The 25738-nt window shown below is 34.3% G+C and overlaps 2 protein-coding genes across 2 annotated transcripts; both read left to right on the top strand.

The window, feature by feature from the left end:
- Positions 1-7968: 7968 nt before the first annotated feature.
- Positions 7969-14132, top strand: LOC149903093 (juvenile hormone esterase-like). The gene is made up of 3 exons (XM_090109148.1): positions 7969-8109; positions 12131-13434; positions 13766-14132. The coding sequence occupies exons 1-3, from the start codon at positions 7978-7980 to the stop codon at positions 13938-13940; spliced, it is 1611 nt and encodes a 536-aa protein (XP_089965274.1). The 5' UTR covers positions 7969-7977; the 3' UTR covers positions 13941-14132.
- Positions 14133-18618: 4486 nt separating this feature from the next.
- On the top strand, positions 18619-20620 carry LOC149903092 (esterase FE4-like). Its single transcript, XM_090109254.1, has 3 exons — positions 18619-18747; positions 18976-20303; positions 20411-20620. The coding sequence occupies exons 1-3, from the start codon at positions 18619-18621 to the stop codon at positions 20580-20582; spliced, it is 1629 nt and encodes a 542-aa protein (XP_089965380.1). The 3' UTR covers positions 20583-20620.
- The last annotated feature ends 5118 nt before the right edge of the window (positions 20621-25738 follow it).

Below are 25738 nucleotides of genomic sequence, written 5' to 3'. Positions count from 1 at the left end.
CAACACAAATACCCTTCCGCTCAGCTTGTGTTACTGGGGGATTTTAATGCCCACCACCAGGAGTGGCTATACCCATACCAGTGCACTGACCTAGCTGGGAGAGAGATGCGTAAACTCTCGATTGCATTGAATCTCACCCAGCTGGTCCAAGGAGCGACGCGGGTTCCTGATGTTGAGAGCCACACAGCCAATTGCTTGGACCTTCTGCTGACAACAGATCCAGACCGTTACTCGGTGGCGATTTCTTCGCCGCTTGGCAGCTCCGATCACTGTCTGGTGAAATCTGTATCTGTCTACTCGCCGCCCGATCCCAGTCCTAGGGGCTCTCGGCGCGTGTGGCGATACAAGTCAGCAGATTGGGATGAGATGCGTTCCTTCTTTGCGTCTTATCCCTGGCGGCCTGTCTGCTTTTCTTCTGACGATCCTTCGACCTGCGCGGATGCTGTGACAGATGTGCTGCGGCAGGGAATGGAGTACTTTATCCCATTCTCGGACGTGGCCATGTCCGGCAAAGCTCAGCCCTGGTTCAGAGCCGATTGCAGACGCGCTGAAGCGCTAAAGCATGAAGCATATCTGGCTTGGGTTGATGCTCGACACCGCAAGGCCAAGGACGTGTCAGACAAGAAGAAAGCCTTCAACCGGGCCGCCAAGTCCTGCAAAAAGGCTCTACGGAAAGCTCGATTTGACCACGTCAGCCGTATAGGGAACAAACTGGCTTCTTACCCCTCTGGTAGCAAAGCGTTTTGGTCCCTGGCTAAGACGGTTGAATCGAATTTCTGCCGCCCCTCACTTCCTCCACTGTTGAAACCGGATGGGTCGCTGGCTCACACCGCCGTAGAGAAAGCGAACCTTTTTGCTTCTCTTTTCGCGGAAAATTCTCGTCTTGATCCCGCAAATGCGAAACCTCCCAGTCTACCTGGATGCGAGGTGAATATGCCGGAAATTCGCATCCGTCAGACTGAGGTGCTTAAAACGCTGCGGAATCTTGACGTGAATAAAGCCAGTGGCCCTGATGGAATTCCAGCTATAGTACTTAAAACCTGTGCACCTGAGCTTGCTCCTGTTTTGACACGCCTCTTTCGCCTCTCGATGACGACTGGAATAGTACCGAAATCTTGGAAACTTGCCAACGTGCAGCCCGTGCCCAAAAAAGGCAGTCGTGCCGACCCCTCCAACTATAGGCCAATTTCAGTCACGTCCATACTCTGTAAGACTATGGAACGTGTACTGAACAGTAGGCTCCTGGCACACCTAGAAGCGAACGACCTTCTCAGTGACCGACAATACGGGTTCCGCCGAAACCGGTCCACTGGGGATCTTCTAGCGTACGCCACCTACATCTGGAGCGAGGCCATAGAGAATCATGGTGAAGCACTTGCTGTCTCCCTTGATATCTCGAAGGCCTTCGATAGGGTCTGGCATGATAGCCTAATTGGCAAGCTTCCATCCTACGGTCTGCCTACCGGTTTCTGCGCCTGGATCTCAGATTTTCTGAGAGACCGGTCAATTCGAGTAGTCGTTGATGGCTGCTCGTCCGACCAAATGGCTATCAATGCCGGGGTCCCTCAGGGATCAGTTCTCTCTGCAACACTCTTCTGCTACACATCAACGATCTGCTGAAACCCGGTATCTATGGGTACGCAGACGATAGCACTGTTGTGGAGAGATATGTATCCAGCGCGCGGGCCAGTAGGGCACAAATCCAGTCTCTACGGGAGTCGATGGTTGATCGCATGAACTTGTCCTTACAGGCGGTCTCCGACTGGGGCGATGCCAATCTGGTCAAGTTCAATGCTACTAAGACCCAGGCGTGTCTATTCTCCGCTAAACGGAGTCCATTCCATCTGACTCCGACTTTCCAGGGTGTATCCGTACCGATAACCAACCACCTCGAGCTTCTTGGCGTCACCTTGACGCCTACTCTGAACTTTGGTTCCTATATAGAATCCAAAGCCCAAGTAGCCTCCAAAAAGCTTGGAATTCTGGCGAAGGTGAGACAGTATTTCAGCCCGGGACAGTTGCTCAACCTTTATCAAGCACAAGTCCGATCGTGCATGGAATACTGCTCTCACCTCTGGGACGGTTCCGCCAAGTACCAGCTAGAGGCGCTTGAGGCGATAGAGAGGCGTGCCAAGAGGCTTATAAACGACGATGAGCTAGTAGGCAAAAAACTCCAGAGCCTCGCTCATCGTCGCAGAGTGGCCAGCTTATCGGTTTTTTACCGGATACACTTTGGTGAGTGCGCTGCGGAACTACACGAACTTGTTCCGCCATCCCCATTCTTCCATCGATCGTCGAGGCGCACAGATTCTAGGCATCGCCATATGGTGGACGTTCCATGTACCCGGACTAAGCGGTTCGATTCCACATTCTTCATCCGAACCGCGAGGGACTGGAACGCGCTTCCTGAATCTGTGTTCCCCGACGAGTACAATATGGGGGTCTTCAAGCGAAGAGTGAACCGGTACCTACTAGGGAAGCGCGTACCATCTTAGACTGCATCTAGCTTTCCATCAGGCGAGATTGTGGTCAAGCGCTTCCCTATCTAGAATAAAAAAAAAAAAAAAAAAAAGAATAGACGAAGAATTTAATTTAATGCTGGGAAACGCTATAAATGAACATTTAAAGTTTATTTCCTTATTATTGATTTAAATTTGAATAACGATGTGTTCTTAATTATTTTGGATACGAAAGAGTAATGAAAAAAAAAACGATTCTTGAAACACTGTTTCACACCATTGTAATATAAATTATTATACCAAAAATATTTGAAATTATTAATGCACCGAATTGGGAATGTTTACAATCAATAGTCTTATCAGATATATACCATAATGGTAGAGCTATTATTTAATTGATTTCAAAGGATACTTAATTGATTTTTATTGTCAATATTTAAACTTTAAGACCCTAAAAGCTCAAAAGATTTGGTATTTTTAGTTCAATATTTATATTTTCTTTATTTCTGGTTTGTTTTTATACTCTATCTATAAGCGCCGTTCTATCTAGACTGAGCACAGTGTGGACTGCGAAAAAACTAAGGTAAAAAGAACAATTTAGCTTCCGTATCATTTGGCTTAATCGTAAATGGCGTCTTAGCGAAATAGCAGCAATAATAAAACCACAATAGAATCTATTTACGGCACATTAAAAACCTTAAGCGGCCATTAAATTCTTAACCATTTCCGAAGTGCATTTACGATTTTCAAAACGGAACTGTTTGAAATGCCCTTAAAAACGTTTTTAAAGATATTTTTCGGTATTTTTATTTATCGAGTAGATGGGACTACTCTGCAGAGTACAAGCTTTATTTTACAGACAAAAAGTAATTTCGTAACGTTTTCAATCTATACTAAAATTATAAAGATGAAGATTTGTTTGCTTGAACGTACTAATCTCAGGAACCACGAGCCCAATTTTAATAATTATTTCACTGTAGGGTTTACATTTATATAGGAAGGCTATAGTTATATCATCAGGCTAAGACCAATAGCAGCACAGCTTGTATAATAAAATAATATTATAATAATATTTAGTACCTACACAAAACTTTTTTAAAATACTTTATAAATCAATAGATTTCCGCCCGCGGCTTCGCCCGCGTTTTCAAAGGAAAACCCGCATAGTTCCCGTTCCCGTGGGATTTCCGGGATAAAACCTATCCTATGTGTTAATCCAAGTTACCCTCTATATGTTTGCTAAATTTCATTGTAAGGCGCGGGTCAAACACAAGCGGCGCGGGCGCGGGCGTGCCATAAGCTCACCTCTTGAAACTGTTTTGCACCACGTCCTTCTTATACATTTTGTATGAAAGAATTTTGGACAGGCGTCGAGACGGCACGCCACGGTTGTGCCAAGGTTGCGCCAAGGTTGCGCCTTTCCAAAATTATTTCATACAAAATGCCAATAGCGCACCCGATGCACGCCGGCAGCGCGCCCGCGGCGCGCTCCCGTCGCGCCCGCGGCGCGCCGCGCTGCTTGTATATGTCCCGCGCCTAATCGGTTCAGTAGTTTTTACGTGAAAGAGTAACAAACATCCATACATCCATACATCCATACATCCATACAAACTTTCGCCTTTATAATAGTATTAAGATTAAGATAAGATTAAGATTTTTTAATATCTTGCACCATACCGGAACTAAGTTGGTCCGTCTAAGCAATTAGATAATTTGTACTAACGCAGCGATTATCCTGCTGAGTCGACTAACTCATACAATGGACCATTTATTAGCTATCAAGTATTATGAAGTCAATGTGATATTATTATAGTCTGTTCTAACACGCTTTTTTTATTTCTCAAAACACTGACAAATTCGTGCTGCTTGTAAATAATTTACATAATATTTTACATTTACATTGTTTATAAGCATATTTTATGTAGTTAATAAATATTATAATAGCAATGTCTATTATAAACTAGCGGTCCGCCCCGGCTTCGCCCGTGGTACATGTTTACGTTTTCTCTACATAAGAACCATCCTCGTACTTCAAGGAATATAATAAAAAAAGAATTATCGAAATCGGTTCAGCCGTTCTCGAGTTATGCGCTTACCAACACATTTTGCGATTCATTTTTATATATAAGAAGATATATTACTTCCTACTTTATTTGTAGCACTCTAACCTTTAAATATAACGTCCCTCTGTTTAGTGCAAACAAAAATGCATTAAATCATGTTTTGTTAAACTTTTTAAGAAGTTTAATAATTTATTGCTGAAAAACTCTTTATTTTTACTTCTTATCTATACCTATATTAGATATAATATTATGTAAAAGTACCTAATTCAAAATCGAGTTATTTCAAGTAAGTATCTAGATAATTTATTGCCGCAACATCATTATAATCGGTCCATTCACCTTAACAACAGAATTCGAATTGATAAAATAATATATTTTTAAATATAGAGCAGATATTTAAAAATAACTTGTCTTTATCTTGACCAAACATCACAATGAATGTACTGGATTAATTTAAACTTGTCACCAAACGTATCTTAAAATACTCATGATGAACAACAAAACATAATACGTATATGTATATGTATTATAAGATTTGAAATAAAAACTAAATATTCCGCTTATTCACTGATAAATCAAACTGGTCAAGTGCGGGTTGCAATTAATACATTTAATTAATGCTTAAAATATTATGGTAAGTACATAATATTTCGTCAAAAATATTGAAAAACATAATATAAACTTCTAAGAGATATTATAATTATCACATAACCCGACATTTTCAGGAAAAGGATATTTTGCAGGAAATGGGGTCACGTGGCAAAATGTTTATCTATAACCTACAGAGATCGGTCCAGAGATTTTCAAATTCCATAAGGACATAAAATATTTCATTCTATTCATTAGGGAAATGAAAGTATATTATTTACGTGATAGGAAATAATTCAAAAATAATTATTACGAAAAAATTCACAGAAAACTGATCACAATAATTTATAGATGTATATATAGAAATCAACTAAATACCTTTTATCAAAACGAACTAGTTTTCATTTACATGTATGTATTATGTAATAAAGTTTCGTACATACGTAAAACCTAACTGTGCGCCAAAATTAAACGACATTGTGCGCGCCTGTGACAAATTGCGAGCAACGTCTCTACTCGTAATTATTTGCGCCTTCAGGTGTAGCAGGCGATGAAATATTGATTGCTTGATAAAATTATTCTATTCTGGTTACAAATCGTATCAATATAACAAACGCGAATGATAAGTAAATGTATAGATATTTGTGTGCTATTTCATTCAAATACAGATAAATCGAAAATATTATGAATGAAATTATGCTTTCGTGATATTTAGGTACTGTAAATAAATATGTAGATAGATAGATATCTATTAGGTAACAAAATTATTACTTTTTGACGTGCATTAATGAAAGCGCGCCGTTAGTAATTATGAACGGTCGATGAGCGTGGAAATTGAATTATGTATTTTAGATAAATAATAAATTAGCATTTGCTAAAAGTGCTAAAACCTAAAACAATGATTAACACTTTCAAATCTACGCTTTTCAATTTTTAAAGTCTGGAAAAGGCGAGCACAAAATTAAGCTACTTTTTATTACTTCGAGAACAAAACCACAGACTGAGAGAAGTAAGAATTATTTCTGTTCATTTACAAGCTATTTCATTTCACTACATTCACACTAACTAACGATATATTAAACTAAGTTACGACATAGTAACGACGCGGTATCGTCACGATAATTTGATCGTACCCTTCACGGATGAGATGCAAATATGTTTACCGCTTGTAAATTCATTCAGTTATGTTGTATTGAACGTTTCTATTTATAACAGAATTCGCTTTTATGATGCAATTAATACGGAAATTAAAATTTTCTATTTTTACCTACTAGCTACTAGCTTGGTACCTACTAGCAATTATAAGCCAAAAAAAGGAATTAAATATATAAATATAGTTACATAATATAAAACGTGTTTGTTAGACTTTTTATTTAGCCATCATGACGTTCTATTTATTTATTCATCTAGACTTCATATATAAACTGTTTAAATGTTCAATTACTTACAAATTTGTTATCACCGATTCGGAAAGCGGTTTTTCCTGTGTAGAGCTAGCAAGAAACTCTATTTCATTTGCTATTTAGATATCGTGCTATAAATCTAATATATAAAATTCCCGTGCACAATGTTAGTTACCGTACTCCTCCAAAACGGCTGGACCGATGAAATTTTCTGTGCATATTGGGTAGCTCTGAGAAACGGCCAACATCTATTTTTCATAACCCTAAGTGATAAGAGTAAGGCAGAACAATGTTTGCCGGGAGAGCTGGTTTTGATATAACATTGAATGAGGAATGCAATATTCTTACTAATCAATACCTATGTAATATACGGTGTATAAAAGTAAGTCGACTAGTTACTTCGCTTGTTAGAAGTGCAATATCAAGAAGGGCTGAACGGATTTGAATGATTATTGATCTAAGATTCAAATTTCTACCTGAATATTAAAAAAATGATAAATATCCGAGCTGAACTGGGACGAACTACTAGTATAACATCCATAAACTTTATCAATAGGGCATTTAATAAGGTATAAGGATCGGTTAAACCCTCAACCGCAATGCTCATCCTATTTAAGAATGTCCTAATGATTAGAAAGGGCTAACAATGGAAACCCGCATAATATGTCCGAAATTATACAAATGAAATAATTCCAAATGAATCACATTTATATGTGAAATTGCGTAAGTACCTTTCGACCTTTTCTGGTCATAACTGTCATAATTTCTAGATGAAGCAACTAAAGGGCTAATTAATTATTTAAATACAAAAGATTGCTACGATAATCTTAAACTAATTAATCGTTATCGAGTAATTAATGTTTTTAATGGAAATCTAAAAATATTAATTTTTTCGTGTAATCATTAGTTAAATAATATTTAAAATGAATAATATGCAATCAACGTGCTGGTCTACGTCTAGGGAATAATAAAAACGTAAAAATCGTTATTTTTTTAAACAAATTTTTGTGTGACGACAGAGATTAGTAAAAGAATATTGTTGTGATATTGTAGTGCCAACGAATTGTATTTAATTAATCTGCACAGAAAAAGTCATAAAAATTGAAGAATTTCATAAAATTAAGGTCCCTAATTCAAGGTAGAGTTCTCACAAACCATTAGTTAGTATCTACTAATTCCTAAAACCTTTCTATCTACTTAAAATAGCACATAATATTATAATCACATCAAAACATTTATCGATTTGTTTTCCAAACAAACCTCAAAAACCTGACAGTCATTATAAACAAGCATCTCTGATAACGAATAATAAGTATATATTATGTACTTGACCAATTACGTTAGTTTTCAATTTTCATACTCACACCGCACACGCCGCTCTACCGTCGATTGATACACACGTGCCGTAAAAACCGTGCCGTAAAAACCTAAATAAATAAATAAATAATAAGTAAATAAATAAATATGGTTATAGTACAAGTTAAGCAGGGTCGCTTAGAAGGGGAGAAATTAAAAAATGTGACTGGAGATGGATTTTATTATAGCTTCAAAGGTATACCGTATGCCGCACCTCCATTAGGAAAGTTGAGATTTAAGGTATGTACTTTATTGTATTACTAGTTAGTGTTCGTGGTTTTACTCGTTTGATACTAAGTTATAGGTATTATATGTGTGTCGATTTTCATACATTACATACATTACAAGTGTATTTGCGTGATTAATTTAAAAAAAATCATCTGTATATCAAAACTTTTACAGTTATCACAAAGTATTTATAAAAGTAACTATATAGATAGTAGCAGTTATATTAGTACCTAGCTATATAGCAGACCGCAGACGTAAATAACCCATGGAGCCCCAAGCGGCCCGATCGGTCCCAGACACAATAGATTTTCTATTGTGTCTGTGGTTCCGGCGCTTGAGTTAATAATGATATAAGATATAGGTAGGAACTAATTATATGCCGGAAAAAGATGTGTATCTACTAAAGATGTGTGTGCGTTGAATCTGTAATGTAACATACACATTGTTCTGTTGTTACATTGTAACAACGCAACAATTGTTGCAAAGCGTACAAAAAGGTTAAAAAATTTATTGCCAATTTTGATTTATTTACATTATTTTCAAGTATATTTCGGCCATACATTTACTTATTTAACAATTTATAAAATTTAACGTGCAGCTTGCTAACATGATTTAATTGAGAGGTTTTACATTCGACAAAAACCGAAGGTTTATTAATTATCCCACGACGCGACGGAGCGTTGCGTTCATAAAATTTTTACATAGAGCTGAGAGCTCAAAATTTACTATATTTTCATGTTCCAAATTTCCAAAAACTTGAAAAATGTGATAAAAATTACAAGCATATTTATGAGATTTAACATCAGATATTTAAGATATTTTAGTGTCAGTAATTTCATGGACAAACCGAAAAACAAAAACAGCGCTGACCCAGGCTAATGTAAATAATAAAAAATACATTTATTTAACACGTTAAACAGGTTAAAATATATTATATTTTGTAATGTAGGTAGTACATTAACAGCGTGAAGGTCGTCAAGCCGGCTTATATCTTGCGTGATTTAATCGTATTTTTTGTTTATTATTTACGAACAAAATCAAACAATTTAAATCAGTATTTGTACGTTACATTGACGAGGATGAATAGTCATAACGTCTATATAAATAATATTCCGTAGAGTTGTGCAATATAAAAAATGAGTCGAGCCTTGCATTTTTATTGATAATTATATAGTATCAAGACTGCACGGTTGGATGACAAGTTTAAGGTAAAAGACCAAGCAAATTATGTAATCTGTACAACTAGTTTAAATACTGGTTTACTTCATTCGCCTTGTTTCATATAACTACGTTAAAAATGCATATATAAAATTACCTCATTATTAGTCAGTTGTTTTAAATAATAATCTTATTGTCTGAAAAAATATTCGATTCCCACCCGGGCCAGTTATTTGTGTGATGAACATGTTTGCTCTGTGTCTGGGTTTTAATTATCTATATTATTATAAGTATTTATTTCAAATTATATATTATGTATGTTTATCAGCCATCTGGTTTCCATAACACAAGCGAAAGCTTAGTATGGGATCAGATCGTGCCGTGTGTGAAAATTGTCCTGAATATTAAAAAAGACGTGTGGCACTCGGGGACTGCCGCTGTAAAGCTATTGCATGCAATGCCTTCAAGCCACACCTCAATGCCCGTCGGAGTGGGAAGCGTGAGGTTTTTTCGATATGGAATTTCTGGATTCGGTCCCCGCGCTCAAGGCCCGCGATAGAAGCTATGCAATAGCTTAAAAAAATTATGACGTAAAATCTATTACATCAATTAAAAGAAACCCAAAACATTAAAACATTAGTTTCACAGGCCTTATAACGTAGGTGGTGATGGTTTTAAATTTGATGTATGTAGATGTATCTATTATATGAATAAATAAATACGAAAGCAGATAAAACGCATAGTTAGTCAAATTAAATTAGACTTATCGGTCAAGTCTATGCCAAATCTTATCATTTAAATCCGTCCATATTGGCAGATATAAGGTAATATAGAAAATAAACATACAAACAACATAACCGTGATTATAAATAATGAGGAAAAAATGTATGAAACATAAAATTTATCATTGCAATCAAAAATTGTATCTTTTATTGTATTAACTTGTTTGTTTCCAATAAACAAAATCATAAATCTTAACTCTTTTTATTATAAAATTATTTGTAAAATATCTGAAGAAGTTAAAATTTAATTGCATTTAGTTTTTGTTAAACTCATAATATAGCCTTAAGCGCGTCACACACGGTGAAGATAGGTACTATAATATTTTTATCAGTGTTCTGACCATCATTTTTCTTATTGTCATTGCGTACCGTAGAACCGCCATCCTATTACAAATGACCCGAATATTTTTATTGGATGTATAATTTAATTATATCAACTGTTTAAAACAAGCAAAGCCCTTGAAAATAGCCGACTTAACAAAATGAATGTCAAAACCTACTTGAAGGTCTAAACAGTTAAAGAATGATACTCAGAGGTCAACGTCAATTTAAAACATATTATGGTTAATAATAATTATTAATACACTACAGCTAGCTTGGTGCCTGTGACTCGTGTGTTTTATACACATTTCTATCAATTTTCTCTATTGTTCTTAAATACAGTATTAGCACAGTACCTATTACAATATAGGAAATAATATTGTAATACTGTGTTAGTATTAGCACGCGGTTTCCCTCGGTCAATACCCACATGAAAAATGTCTTAGTGGCTCTTTGCTATTTCTGTACCTAATTTCATTAAATACTAGCGGTCCGCCCCGGCTTCGCCCGTGGTACATGTTTACGTTTTCTCTACATAAGAACCATCCTCGTACTTCAAGGAATATAATAAAAAAATAATTATCGAAATCGGTTCAGCCGTTCTCGAGTTATGCGCTTACCAACACATTTTGCGATTCATCTTATATATAAAATTCTCGTGTCACAATGTTAGTCTGCATACTCCTCCGAAACGGATGGACCGATTCTCATGAAATTTTCTGTGCATATCGGGTAAGTCTGAGAATCGGCCAACATCTATTGCACGCCTCATAAGCGAAGCGTTGAGGTGGGTACTACTGTCACTTCGCGCAAAACATATGATTTTTCAAACCTAAAATGTCTTTATGTATCATACATTGCACTTGTAAGATAATACATACACACACATATTAAGAAAAAACACTATTTTTAACGTTCATGATATTTTTGATGTCATTTTTGTTATTTAAACTAGTTGAAAAACAGTTTAAAAAAGTTCTGTCTTGGACGTCCGTGTATCTGTATGTGCGGATCCTTTTTCTTGTTAACACGATAGCGACCGAAATACTTTACTAATCGAGTCTTTTTTTTTCTCTTACGCTTGAGTATGCTCAGGAATAGAACCCTTTCATTTTTCAGGGTCTGATTCGATGTGGTTTAATTGTTATTAAATAAACAAAAATAATAATTAATAAATATTTATTAAAAAAAAATTATGAGGCGTGCACTTTTGGATTTTCCAAATTATTTTTCATATGTACCACGGGCGAAGCCGGGGCGGACCGCTAGTTTTTATATATAAGATTAGTCGTTTTGACGTGAAAGGGTATCAAACAACCATACAATATTTTCCGTTACATGAATATGATGATAATATTATGTAAACAACGACGTATCTATTCTTGAATAGCTCTTTATCAGTAACATTAATCGTTGATATAGAGGTATCACTGTTATAGAATTTAAAAGATAGATAAATATGAATATTTTTTGTATTTACCTAATGAAGCATCTAAAAACTGCCTTTGAATTTAGGAAATGTTAAGTAAGTTTTAATAAAAAATCTTAAACACTACGAATAATTATTATTCACAAATGTGTTAACTCATAAAAAAATAAGGTATTGAATCCATTTTGATAAATTATATGACAATTGAATTAAAAAATTAAATCGTCGAAATCAAAACATACCTAATTAATATGATAAAATATAAAAAAAACCCTAGCGAAAATGCCTAACTTATTTTAACTTATTGTATAATAGTAATACAATGTGAACTTTATATTTTCAGGAACCGCAGCCGCCGCTCCCGTGGGAAGGTGTAAGAAAAGCAACCGAACATGGACCAGTTTGTCCTCAACTAGACATATTTACAAACAAAAAACTACCTGGGAGTGAAGATTGTCTATTTCTCAACGTATATTCTCCAGATATCAAACCATCGAAGCTATTACCTGTTATGTTGTTCATCCACGGAGGCGGTCTTAAAAGTGGTTCTGGTAACGATGACCTCTACGGACCAGATTTCCTCGTCCAACAAAGCGTCGTGTTAGTCACTATCAATTATAGACTAGAAGCTCTTGGATTTCTATGTTTGGATACGAAGGACGTACCTGGTAATGCAGGATTCAAGGATCAAGTTGCTGCTTTGAAGTGGGTCAATGAAAATATATCGCAATTTGGTGGTGATCCTCACAACATTACAATATTTGGCGAAAGCGCTGGAGGATTGGCCACTGCTTTACACGTTCTATCGCCATTATCAAAAGGATTATTTCAAAGAGCTATCGTGATGAGCGGATCACCATTCTGTGAATGGGCCCTCCCTTTTGAAAACAGAAGAAGAGCATTTGTACTTGGAAAAGAATTAGGCTTAGAAACGGAGGATCCTGAAGAGCTTTTAGAATTTCTAGAAAATGTTCCCGTCGAGAAGCTCGTGCATACGAGTCCTATTGTTTTTGGTCTTGAGGAAGTTTATGGAAATTATCTAAAACACTACCATTTCACAGCGGTTGTAGAAAAGAATTTTGGACATAACGCGTTTTTACCGAAGGCACCCGAGGAAATATTGAAAAGCGGCAATGTCAATGACGTTGAAGTGATGATCGGCCACACAAGTGAAGAATGCATCATTGGTTTATTGGACAAGAACGTTTTAGCAACATATTTTAAATACGATGACATATTTGTCCCAAAACAAATATTATGTACTGCTACACCAAAAACTATTTTAAAAACGGCGGACACTATTAAAAAGCATTATTTGAGTAAAAGTGTGGATAAAAATGTACGAACAAAAGAAATTATTCGGTATTGGTCTGAATGTACCTTTGAGTACCCAATTATGAAGCTCTTACAACTCTTATCAGATATAGGTAAATGCAAAACTTATTTGTATAGATTTTCATCAATATCAGAAAGAAATGTTATGGGAAACATGGGAAAGGAATTCGGAGTCACCGGCGCAGCTCATCTTGATGATTTAATGTATTTGTTTAATCCTAAATTATGGAATCTTTCAACTGACAAAAATGCCGAAAGTTTCAAATTGGTTGAACAATTTTGTCGCTTGGTCACAAATTTTGCTAAATATGGGTGAGTTGATTTTACTGTTAAATTTCTATTTTTAATCAGGCACATTGTCTAATGAACTGAAAAAAAAACACCTTAAATTATCCTACTAATAATATAAATGCGAAATGTTTGTGAGGATGTTGTAAATACTACTGAACCGATTACAATCAAGTTTGGTATGCAGGTAGCTGAAGACCCAGAATAAGACATAGGCTATCCTTTTTATCCCGGAAATCCCACGGGAACGGGAACTATCCGGGTTTTTCTTTGAAAACGCAGTCGAAGCCGCGGACAGAAATCTAGTTCTAAAATATATTTAACAGACTTTAAATGTTTTATTTAATAATTACAGGAATCCTACTCCAGATTCATCACTGGGTGCAACTTGGCAGGAATATGATAAGAAAAACAAAGCATACATGGATATTGGTCAACATTTAGTACCAGGAAGTAATCTAAACGGAGATGTGTTCGAATTCTGGGAAGGGGTTTTTAAGTCATCTGGCAGTCCCCTGTATTTGCAATGAAAACTTATAAGAACATACTGTGTACGTTAGAGATGAAGAAAGACATAGAAGTGAATGCAAAAAGTATTTGAGTATCTGTATCGATGCGAATCAAAATCAGAGAGCAAAAACAGTAGTTAGCTGTAACTCAAGTTGTATTTTTATGTGTTAAGATATTTGTTATGTATTTATATGAGAATTAAAAGCTATTTTAAAAAATATGTGTAATGTGTAACAATATCTTATTTAACACACCCTTATTTATTGTTGTGGTACAGTGGTAGGTACCTTTAAAAACACATATGTTACATACTACATTATTTGATAAACATGAATTTAAGGCGTTACCCGGCAATTTCTACTATGTTCAACCTCTATAAAGTCTGGTACAACATAAAGCACAATACCGAAAAAATATATAAAATAGGATGGTCTTTGATCTTTAATTGCTCGCGAGGAATTTTTTCCAAAGTTAATAGATTCCTAGAAAAAAAATGTGCCGTGGTCATCGATTTTTCCGCAAATACACTATTTTCATAACAGATTATACAATATATCTTTCCATTTGAATAAATCGAATTCATAACAGCTAAGAGTTTTCTAACTCCGCCGCTAATACAATTTTCTCTTCGTAACGTTTAATTTCCGTAGTTATTAAGTTTATTATTGACTAGTCCACCCAGTTTATTATGCAGCTCTATACATAGGTACATAAAGAAGTTTATGCTAATATACATAGCCTTTCTTTTAAACACTATTATTTATTAGAAAAAAAATGTGTGCGTGTACTACCTACACACGTAGAAGTGAAACTTCTTTATGACCTTATTTTTCAAAAAATAATTTACTATATTATGCAACTTTACAGAAATACGTCGAATCACGCGTGGTAGGGATAAGAAAAAGATGGCGCGTAACGGAAAAAAGTCACGCGTAACGAAAAAATGTTACACTAAATTTTTTTCCAACCCCGATAAAGAAGTTTCACTTCAATTATCATTGAACCATCGTGTTCATGATCTTAGTTTATTTATGTGTAGTGTATACTTTAGTCACACCCCGGACACTCCATACAAAATGATCGTTTTGACAGTCACACTGTAGAGACTGCAAATGTGTGTGTTAACGCTTTATGGTTGGCACATTTGTGACTAGCGTAAAAAAAAAATTCGCGTTTTTCTGATGAAATACATCCGTAAACAGCACAATATCTAACCAGTTTCTACGAAAAACGATAATCACAAACCCAAAATAATAAAATTACTTTAAGTCAATTTGATTAATGTTGTCAATCTTCGTTGCGTATCGTCCTTGCAGAAAAATATGGCCCATTTTATGTCTGATCGCGCGGGGGTGAGGTAAGTTTAATTTTGGCGGGAGGCGGAGAGTGTCCGTTCTGTAGCGTTTAGCTACTATTATGTATTCTGTGCTTTAGTTATGTATTAAATACCTATACTACTATAATATACTATATGTGAGAAACATGATACAATGTTTATATTCAAAAATGTTTATATTCAAACATTTTAGCAGTTTTTACAAATAAACATTCTAATCTCTATAACCTGAAGCCACAAACTTAAAAGATCCTTGTTTTACAGGAATTTTTGAACGTAGTTTGTGTTTTTCTAAGTACTTATAAATAAATATTAAATCAAAACACAACGACATACAATTCATACTTTCCTAGAATGCACTATTCAACTTCCAACACGATTCCAAATACTTAATATTAACAAGCAGTTACAAACATGTATTACCCCGACCCCACACTCGACCATTTCAAATTTCTGTCACCCGAATAACTTCTGTAGAAAACCGTAAGCAGTGACTTAAGGGTGACCCTTGCTTTAATCTCTTTAAATACAACTAAATGTTTGACCCAAAGGTAACGGTCGAAGATTATCTGGGCCAGGGTAAATTAAACTTCTAAGAATTGTCCCTCTCATGTGGTTTCTCCTGATAGGATTGTGGTTTTTCTTTGGACTTTGTACATTTGCTAATTGGAAGTTTTGTTAGAATTTTTCACTTCCGTGTCTTTTGTCATTTGGATAGATATTTTAACATCCTTTGGTTGTTTCTTTGAAGTTTAAAATGTGATTAGTCTTGGATTAATCATTTCGTTTCATTTATTCATTTTAGTCATTCTTACGAAAACTGATTTCATTGGCGGTCAATGTTCATCGAGGATTACTTACGATACTTTTTGACGTGAAAACGTCAACGCCGGCTGCACGCACGAAAAAACATGACTTATGCGGCGTTACCTCGCTCTGAGGCGTTCCATGTTAGGCTTGAAGTGCAAGCGAGAGCGCGGAACGAGCGACAAAGAAGCACAATCTGACGTTGTCACGTTCAACTATCGTCAGTAAACCGACTTTACAGACAACCAATTTTTTTTTAAATATCAGACTTTTTATTTGATGATGAAACTAGATTTTTTTCTATAATTGATATAAAAATACTTTTCTATAAAGTCCACTACGATAAATTCTTAGCTGGTTATTACGATGTAAGATGATTTGAAATTTAAGTAAATAATATGTATTTTGAAACCTCGCATATTTTTAATCATATTTACACTTTCAAAAACAATAAGATAGAAATTTCAGAATCTGTAAAGTAGAGTAGTTTCAGAACCCACAAAAGCTACACACGTAATAATTTTTAACCACATCTCTCCCCAAATGGAATAATAATTCTATTCGCAAAACTTTTAATACCCTCGAGCGGTAAACATAACTAAACAATTGAATTTGCCTAAAAGTAGTTGGTTCAGAGTCGCCAAATTAAATAAACCTTTACTGTACTATATAACCATTACATTGAGTTTAAATGTGAACTAAAATTATTAACCATTTAAATCAAGTTACGAGATGTTTGACCTTTTAGTTGTAAGTAAAGATTTAGGTCGATTAAAAGCAGAATTTCAGATATATTACCTACTAGCTTACCGCCCGCGGCTTCGCCCGATTTGTCTAAAACCTAATAAATTATAATATACTAAAACCTTCCTCTTGAATCACTCTATCTATTACAAAAAACCGCATCAAAATCCGTTGCGTAGTTTTAAAGATTTAAGCATACATAGGGACATAGGGACAGAAAAGGCGACTTTGTTTTATACTATGTACCTAGTGATAGTGATAATAATATGTTATATGACTCTATTTCAGTTTCAATTATATCTTATAGATGTTCTTGGTGAATATTTAGAAACACGATACATTTGCTTTCATAATATTTATTGCACAAGGAATATCCTGGGCATAAATACGTCTGAATTTTGTGTTCACTCTATTTGGAAGCTATAATACCAGAGATATACAGATTGATTTCATATTATGTGTTCACTTTCATTTTATATTATTTCTTATTTTAGTAAGAGATTCAATAATAATTTAATTATGAATTTATTGTAACACGCTTTAAATAACTGTAAGCTGTATCTCATTGTAGTACTAATTGTACACATTTTGTTGGGTTGCGATCTGCTCCCGAAATTGATATGTCGCCTATGGGACCGGCAAGATCGTGACCTGTTATGTGTATTTAAATAAATAAAAACCGTATGAAACTCGTTACTTTGATAAAATTGAATTTAATCTCTACATAATATTATTCTGGCATATGTATTGTACAACTATATTTAAACCTCAGATCGTAAAACAACCGGTTAATCTCAACTTTGTCTCGTAACAATATATAGAGGTAATAAAACGTGGTTTATGACCGCACCTACACTTTTAGGGATATATTCAGTATCTGTGAGATCCTCTTAGTTTTGCTCAAAGGTTCTGAGAAACTTTATAACAATGGACTCTGAACTTGAACTATTGTTAAGACTCTGTAGAAACGCTTATTATCCAGAACCAAGATAATTATGGATATTTTTTTTATATAAAAGGTATATATTATAATTATTAGGTACAATAAAAGTTTTCATACTACGTATTTCACTTTTTTACCTCACATATTTCGTTTTTTTACTATAATCTCCGTTGCCTGGCAGAGATCGCTACATAGTCATAAGGCCGCTGCCAATTGTGTTATATCATTCTCGCAGCATATTGTTTCTTACACAATAAATTGTAATAAATACAATTAAGCACAATACAAAGAGTATAGAATTATGAACTTCTTGAGCTAGATGGCTTAATTTTGCCGTTGCCATTTTTTTTTTCATAATCTTATTATTTCACTATTCATTTTAATACGACTATTTTTAGTAGCTAATATCTATAACTAACATGAACTACATATTATGAACTACTTTAAATGAAAACACGTTTCATTAAATAGGTACTCACTAATTTGTAAGGAACCATAAAATTATATTTTAGGGGCACATATAAATACAAATACATAATAATATGTTTTACACTATTGCAATTTGCAACTAATTTAACGTCCATATTAGACGTGTTGTAGTATAAAACAATAATTAAAGTATGTATTGAATTACATAATTAAGAATACGCCTTTGACACCTAAAGCCAATTTTAAAAATATATTATTAATCATCTCATGGTTATTAATATACAATTTTCTATAACATTATGTTATTTATTGTTTATAACATTTCATGCAAATTGCAATATTTATGGTCACGAAAACTATAATTATTTTAATAAACATAGATAAGACGAGCAATAATATTTTCTATATATTTTTCAAGTCGTGGATAGATAACAAGCCAATGGTTAAAGTAAAAGTTAAAGAAGGAATATTGGAAGGGGAAATAATAGAAAATGTCTACGGAAATCCCTTTTATAGCTTTAAGGGAATTCCCTACGCGGAGCCACCTCTAGGAGATTTGAGATTTCAGGTAAGCAAAAGTTATAACACTCACGCAGTACAATTTCTAATTTTAACTTTTGTTGCAATCATGGTGATGTTGAAATTCCACTTTATTTCAAACGAGACAGGTGAAAATTTTCTTATCTGTATTCTGGATACCTACCAATTTAAAAAAATAGTTCATAATTTAACAAGAATGTATAGAAATCAAGCACTCTTTTCTTTTGTCTTCTTTTATCTTTTTTCTTATTTAAAGGCACCAAAACCAAAAACACCATGGACAGGAGTACGTCAGGCTAAACAGCACGGCCCAGTATGTTATCAATATGATTACTTGAAAACATCGCAAAAGAAAGGCGAAGAAGATTGCCTTTATCTAAATGTGTACACACCAAATATTAAACCTCAAGAGCCCTTACCTGTCATGGTATACATACATGGGGGTGGTTTTGTATCTGGTAGTAGTAACGATGACTTATTTGGACCAGAATTTTTAATAAAACATAATGTTATCCTTGTCACAATTAACTACCGCTTGGAAGTACTCGGTTTCCTTTGCCTTGAAACTGAAGATATACCAGGAAATGCAGGAATGAAAGACCAAGTAGCTGCCTTCAAGTGGGTACAGAGTAATATACAAAGTTTTGGCGGTGATCCCAATAAGGTGACTATTTTCGGTGAAAGCGCTGGAGCGGCGAGTGTGTCACTACACTTGGTATCTCCAATGAGCAAAGGTCTTTTCAAAAGAGCTATAATGCAAAGTGGAACATTGCTCTGTCCATGGGTACAAACACATAAACCACGTGAAAGAGCTATACTTCTTGCTAGAGAATTAGGTTGTAAGTCCAACGACGATGCCGAAATCGTAGAATTCTTTAAAAATATACCTGCTGATGCTCTTGTTAAAAAGTCAGCGCCACTAATATACGTTGAATATTTTAGAACATCACCTAAAACATTTTTTGGAATTGTAATTGAAAAACAATTCGGTCAAGAGTGTTTTCTTAGCAACGGAGAAAACATGTATGATGTTTTGAAAGGTGGCATTCACGAAGGTGTTGAAGTTATTAATGGACACACAGAGGACGAAGGAATTGTATATTTTGCGATGGGATGCAACGCTGACGAAGAAATCGAGCAAGCCAACAAATTAATAGAATTTTATGTTCCGTATGATTTGACGATATACCTTCCTATGCTGAAACGAATAGAACTCGGGAATAAAATCAAGGAGTATTATTTAAAAGATAGAGTGGTTTCTAAGGAACATATTGATGATTTACTGAAATGCCTCAGTATGATATACTTTGTATATGCCGCAGTGACATGGCAGAAAATATGTGCTAAGAGAAATAAGAATAAGCTATATTTTTATACGTTTTCGTGTAAATCTGAACGGAACATTTTTGCTCGGGTACTCGGGGGTAAATTTATATCAGATCGGAGAACTCCGGTTTCACATGGTGATGATATATCTTACATTTTTCCTTGTAAAATTGCACTAACTAAAGTGGATATTAATTCGAAAACTTACCAAATGATTGACCAAGTAACCAAGTTGTGGGCGAATTTTGCAAAATTTGGGTAAGGATTTGTAGTCTTGTTTCTTTTTTTAACATTGTTAAACAATGAAATAAAAAAATTCAAGATTTCAGTAAATGTATTTTAAAGCTTCATTTTGTTTCTTTCAGCGATCCAACGCCAGACAGTAGTTTGGGAGCAAAATGGATGCCGTATACTATAGAAAACCAACATTATTTAGATATTGGAGAAAAATTAACACCGGGAACGTCCCCGAATAAACAGGATATGGATTTCTGGGAAAACATTTACCGAGAATATTATCCACAATTTCTTTTTTGACCTCTTCAAATTGTATAAAGTTTTTTTTATTCGGTAAATAGCACTGTTATTCGCTTCAGTTTAAATATAACATATCAATATGAGATATAAATCAATGTATGATAATTAACACTAACATGATAAATAAAATAAGGAGAGGACTTTTGAAAATAATCAGATTAGATAATTTTGATTGATTCATCGTCAAATCACACTGACGAAGTTACGATCCATTCAAAATATTATCATAGTGACCATACTATTATATTTTTTATTAGTAATCCGTATTGTACAACAAAATCTTAATCATTAATAGAGTAGAACTCAACTGCACGCGATAAGAACTCACATTTTTTTTTGATCTGCTAAAAATGATCTGCTAAGTTCACTAACATTCAATGGACTCATAAACCACTTAACCGATTATAATAAAATTCGCACACCATGTGCAGTTCGATCCAACTTGAGAGATAGGATAGTTTTTATGAAAAAAAACGTAAACATGTAGGTACCACGGGTGAAGCCGGGACGAACCGCTAGTATTATATGTTTCCTCATACATAATTGTGTTGTTTATATGCATCGTTGTGTGGTCGATGTTTATATGCAATGTACTTGTAATGTGTAGCTTGTAGTACGCATAGGCGATCATGATAATTCAGAATTAGGTGACATATATTTTGTTTGTGGCTCTGGGGGATGTTGGCATGTGAAGTGATGGCGCTAGACAACCTATATTATGGTACCAAGCTATACTATAAATTAATATTATAAAGCTGAAGAGTTTGTTTGTTTGTTTGTTTGAACACGCTAATCTCAGGAACTACTGGTCCGATTTGAAAAATTATTTCGGTGTTAGATAGTCCATTTATATAAGCTATATATATATATCATCACGCTTAGACCAATAGGTGCGGAGCAATGCGGATGAAACCACGGGTCACAGCTAATAATAAATATTATATGGCCAATTTATAAAATTCTATCATAATCCAATACGCTGGCAAGTGGGATTCGGAAAATGTCAAACTTTTAAGTTTTTGAACAAATTGTTTTTACGAGGATACACATTTAAAAAATAAATTGATATTTTGCATGTCTCTGTTTCTTCCAACCAGAGATATCACTGCACACATTGGACAGATTTTCTAATGAATCTATATACACGTCCATAGTGATAAAGTCCTATTTAATCTGTGAACGAAAACATTATCACGATTTCTGTTTAGGGGCAAGTGTGACGTCATCTTAATAAATTGGGGCTACTGAGGGTGACTTGTCAATTATAACCTTCGCGTATTTACTTGAATTGTTTGAAATGTTAAACGTACATAATCTTTTGGTTTAAATGTGTAGGCAATACTAAGAACTAATTGCTTGAAATAGGTACATACTATGATTTTTTTTTGGTTTTGCAGCCAATAATAAACAACTTAGCAATCATTTTAATAGAGATAAAAATAACTTGACACAATAGACCATCTCCCTTAAAAATGTTTATTACATTAATCATTATAACGATTCGATAATTTTATAATATTCGATTCATTCGATTATTCGTTTAGCACGAATCGTCAATCACTAATTAACTATTGCAATTACAAAAGCATTTCTCTACATTTCAATACATATAAAATTGCAAAACTTAGGGCCGATTTTTCAATGCTTGGTTAAAACTTATCCGTCCAATAAAGTATTACACGATAATATTAGAATGTCACGTAAACTGTCAAATACGGGCAATTAGAATACGCTTTTAAAATGGTAGTTTTATACATTATTCGACGAATAAGTTTTAACCAAGGATTGAAAAATCAGCCCTTAGACATAGGAATAATTTCACTATATAATCAAACTCGGCTCTATGAATATGTAACATGGATCGTAGTTCGCTTGTAATTAAATTTTAATCCTTTTTGTTGAAAGTTGAGGCAAACTTGCGTTCTATCGAACTGAATAAGCTTTTTACTGAAATGAAGTTTCTCTGAGAAAAATGCCCTAGATTCCACAGTTGGTGCCATAAAACATTGCAACTTTAAACAAAAGGAAGTAGCATAAAACTACAAAGAAAACCTGACTTTCATTGGAAAATAAACGACCGAACGGATTATGAAAGATTCAATAACACCGTAAAGTTTCTAGGCAATTTTATACCTTTCATCAATAAATATATAACATAACTCTTCCGTAAATGAGTGACTGATTGACTAACTGACGGACAAGCACAGCCGAAACTACTGAGCATAGAAAAATGAAATTTGGTTTGAAGGTTTCTTAGCCCAAAAAAATTCAATTGCCCAAAAAATGACAAAATTGATGTTTACAAATACTACCATCGACATTTCATACTTAAACTCAAACTCAAACATTTATTTGTTCAACTAGACTTCGTTTAGAAGCGCTTTTAAGAGTAATACAGTAAAAATACAGAAATAATACAGAAAAATATAGAAAAATTTACCAGCATTAGGAGATTTATATGTTATAGAAGTATATTTATAAAAATTTAATACAAACAATGTTTCTTCACACCTCACTTCTTTGCAAATTTAATAAAGTACCTTTCGAAACGTCACAATAAATATTTTCTCGTCTGAATAGATATCGGCGCTAACAGCATATGAATAATTCATTCCTTCACAAACAATCTCGCCGCTTATTATAGTAAGTAATTTTGCTCAGCTTAGAATATCGGAGTTTGCTCAAGTTATAATTAAATTATAATCCCTTTGAACTAGAAAACTGAACTTTATTCTAGGCATGCATGTCTATTATGGGTACGGCTTTTCTTTTTGTATTGGAAAATGTTCTTTTAAAATAGATAAGGCTTTCATGCATGGTTGATATGACATTTTTTGCAAACAACCTGTTTTTCTTTAAACTGAAACACTATTTACCTACTAGACCTCTATCTTTCATCTTCGGTCGAAATTGCAACGCTCCAATAGGATCATAATATAATTTTATTTTTTAGTATTTAAAACACGAAAGCAACATGTACACGAATTAAATTCATTGATATGAATCGGAAATCTATGTATTAGATATATTATTTTGTACTCAAAATAATACAAAATTTCAAGTAATAAGTAGGTACCTACCTACATAATATCGTATAATGTCTTACACATATAAGTAGCAGGAAAATATACAGAAAAACTTTTAGCACCTCCAAGGGATGGACCATGGTGATTCATCATTCGTTCCCGCGCTTTGTTGCGTTTCCCGCGCTTTTGTGAAGGGAGGTTCGATTGCTTCTAGAAGGTTTTGGGAGTGTGTGAAATGGGATGTATTGATACTTTTCTGTGTTATTGTTTGTATATTATATGAAGAAATAGTTTATATAGAACATTATAGGTAGTAGATATAAAAATGGATATTTCGCTAAATCAAAGCATGTAGGTTTAACTCCGTCGACCTAGTTATTAAAATGGATAAATACGAACTGGGAATTTTCTTTTATCAACTATCGGCAATGGGCTGAAACTTGAGACGTTAGTGTACATTGCACAGCGTTTAAATTTTTACCATCGTTCTGGGATTCAATACAATACAATACTGTCTATTTAGATTGCTATTTCTCATATATTTTGATAACAATTCTTTATCCAATAAGTGTAACTCAAAAGTTTAACAAGCGCTGCCCACTACGGCCATTTCACGATACATTGTTTACTCAATTTCTGCCCCCATCTCAAGAGACCAGTAGCCAGCCGTAAAACTGCACTTAACACAACTGTATAGGGTATGTTTTTGTTTGTATGTTGTATCGTGCAATTTTGCACAATGCATTAAGGGGTCGTCGAACGTATTTCAGCTTTTGAGTGAACCAAAATTGAGTAAGTTTTCAGCTGAGTTGGTTCGTTTAAACGTCTTTCTGTTTAATTTGCGAAGATGCTATTTTCAAGTTTAGCGGGGTTCGTTACTGTGACAGAATGAAGTTTGATGATGAATTAAATAACAAAAAGTATTTTTTAATTGTTTTTTTTTTTTACTTTTTATGACTACTAGATTTCCGCATGCGACTTCGCCCGCTTTTTCAAAGGAATACCAGCATAGTTCCCGTTCCCGTGGGATTTCTGGGATAAAACCTATCCTATGTGTTAATCCAAGTTACCCTCTATATGTGTGCTAAATTTAATTGTAATCGGTTCATCGGTTCGTTCAGTAGTATTTGCGTGAAAGAGTAACAAACACACACACACATCCTCACAAACTTTCGCATTTATAATATTAGTAGGATAGGATTCAAAAACAAAGTTATAATACAAATACTAGCTTTAATTTTTCTACATTTTAAATTTGTTATTGTTTTCCGATGTTTACTTGATGCCTTCATTGGTATTACTTACCTAACTGCATCCAATTTGTAATTAATATCCTCTAGATGTGCGTAAAAATGACCATTACATCGCACATAATACATATAACTTAATTACTAATCTATGACAATTCAAATTCTTTCATTCACAATTCACACTTCCAAATGCGTAGAATATTCTAGAAGAACCGAATACCAGGATCGCATAGAATCATAAGTCATTCATAAGCCAGCTTTTATCCCGGAAAGTGCAGCAGTGTCCCCGGGGTAACACGAAATATAACATTTTGCATGCAAATATATTCACCTTACTAAGCTTTGTGAATATACGGGATGGTATTGCGCTTTGAAACGCGGCGGTTCTGATTGGTTTGATAATTGATCAGTGGTGTATCAGTACGTGCTTTTGGAATGTGGAGTATTTTGATATGTCTTGCATGAATTAGTAACTAAATAACAATAACTGTATATTTCATGAACCCAACAAAGCAAAGCATGACTGCTGAATGTGTCTTATAGCGTTCACATGCACCTGTCATTACCATAAGTATGTACTAGTCAAAATTGTAAGTAAAGTCATCGTCGTTGTCGTTTCCGCCTTTTCAAGACGTCCACTTTTAGACAGTTAAAGAAAAATATAGGTACAATTATAATCCTTAGTGGTAAAAGTTAGCACGGTTTTATCGTAAATATTAATAATACGTATATAGTAAAAGAGCTTGTTTACCCTATTTCACAAATACAAAAGCATTAACAGCTTTTTGATTGAAGGAACACATTTACACATCTTGAGTTAACTGTTTGTTGACCCGAACAAAAAATAAAGCTGAACACGCCGCGGTTTTCAGCGATCCAA

Source organism: Colias eurytheme, chromosome 14 (genome assembly GCF_061535395.1).
Source record: "Colias eurytheme isolate Ceu_HAF_F1 chromosome 14, ilColEury1 Martin Lab GWU primary, whole genome shotgun sequence".
NCBI lineage: Eukaryota > Metazoa > Arthropoda > Insecta > Lepidoptera > Pieridae > Colias > Colias eurytheme.
Note: the sequence above shows the minus strand (reverse complement) of the source record. Positions and strands in the feature narration are given on the sequence as shown.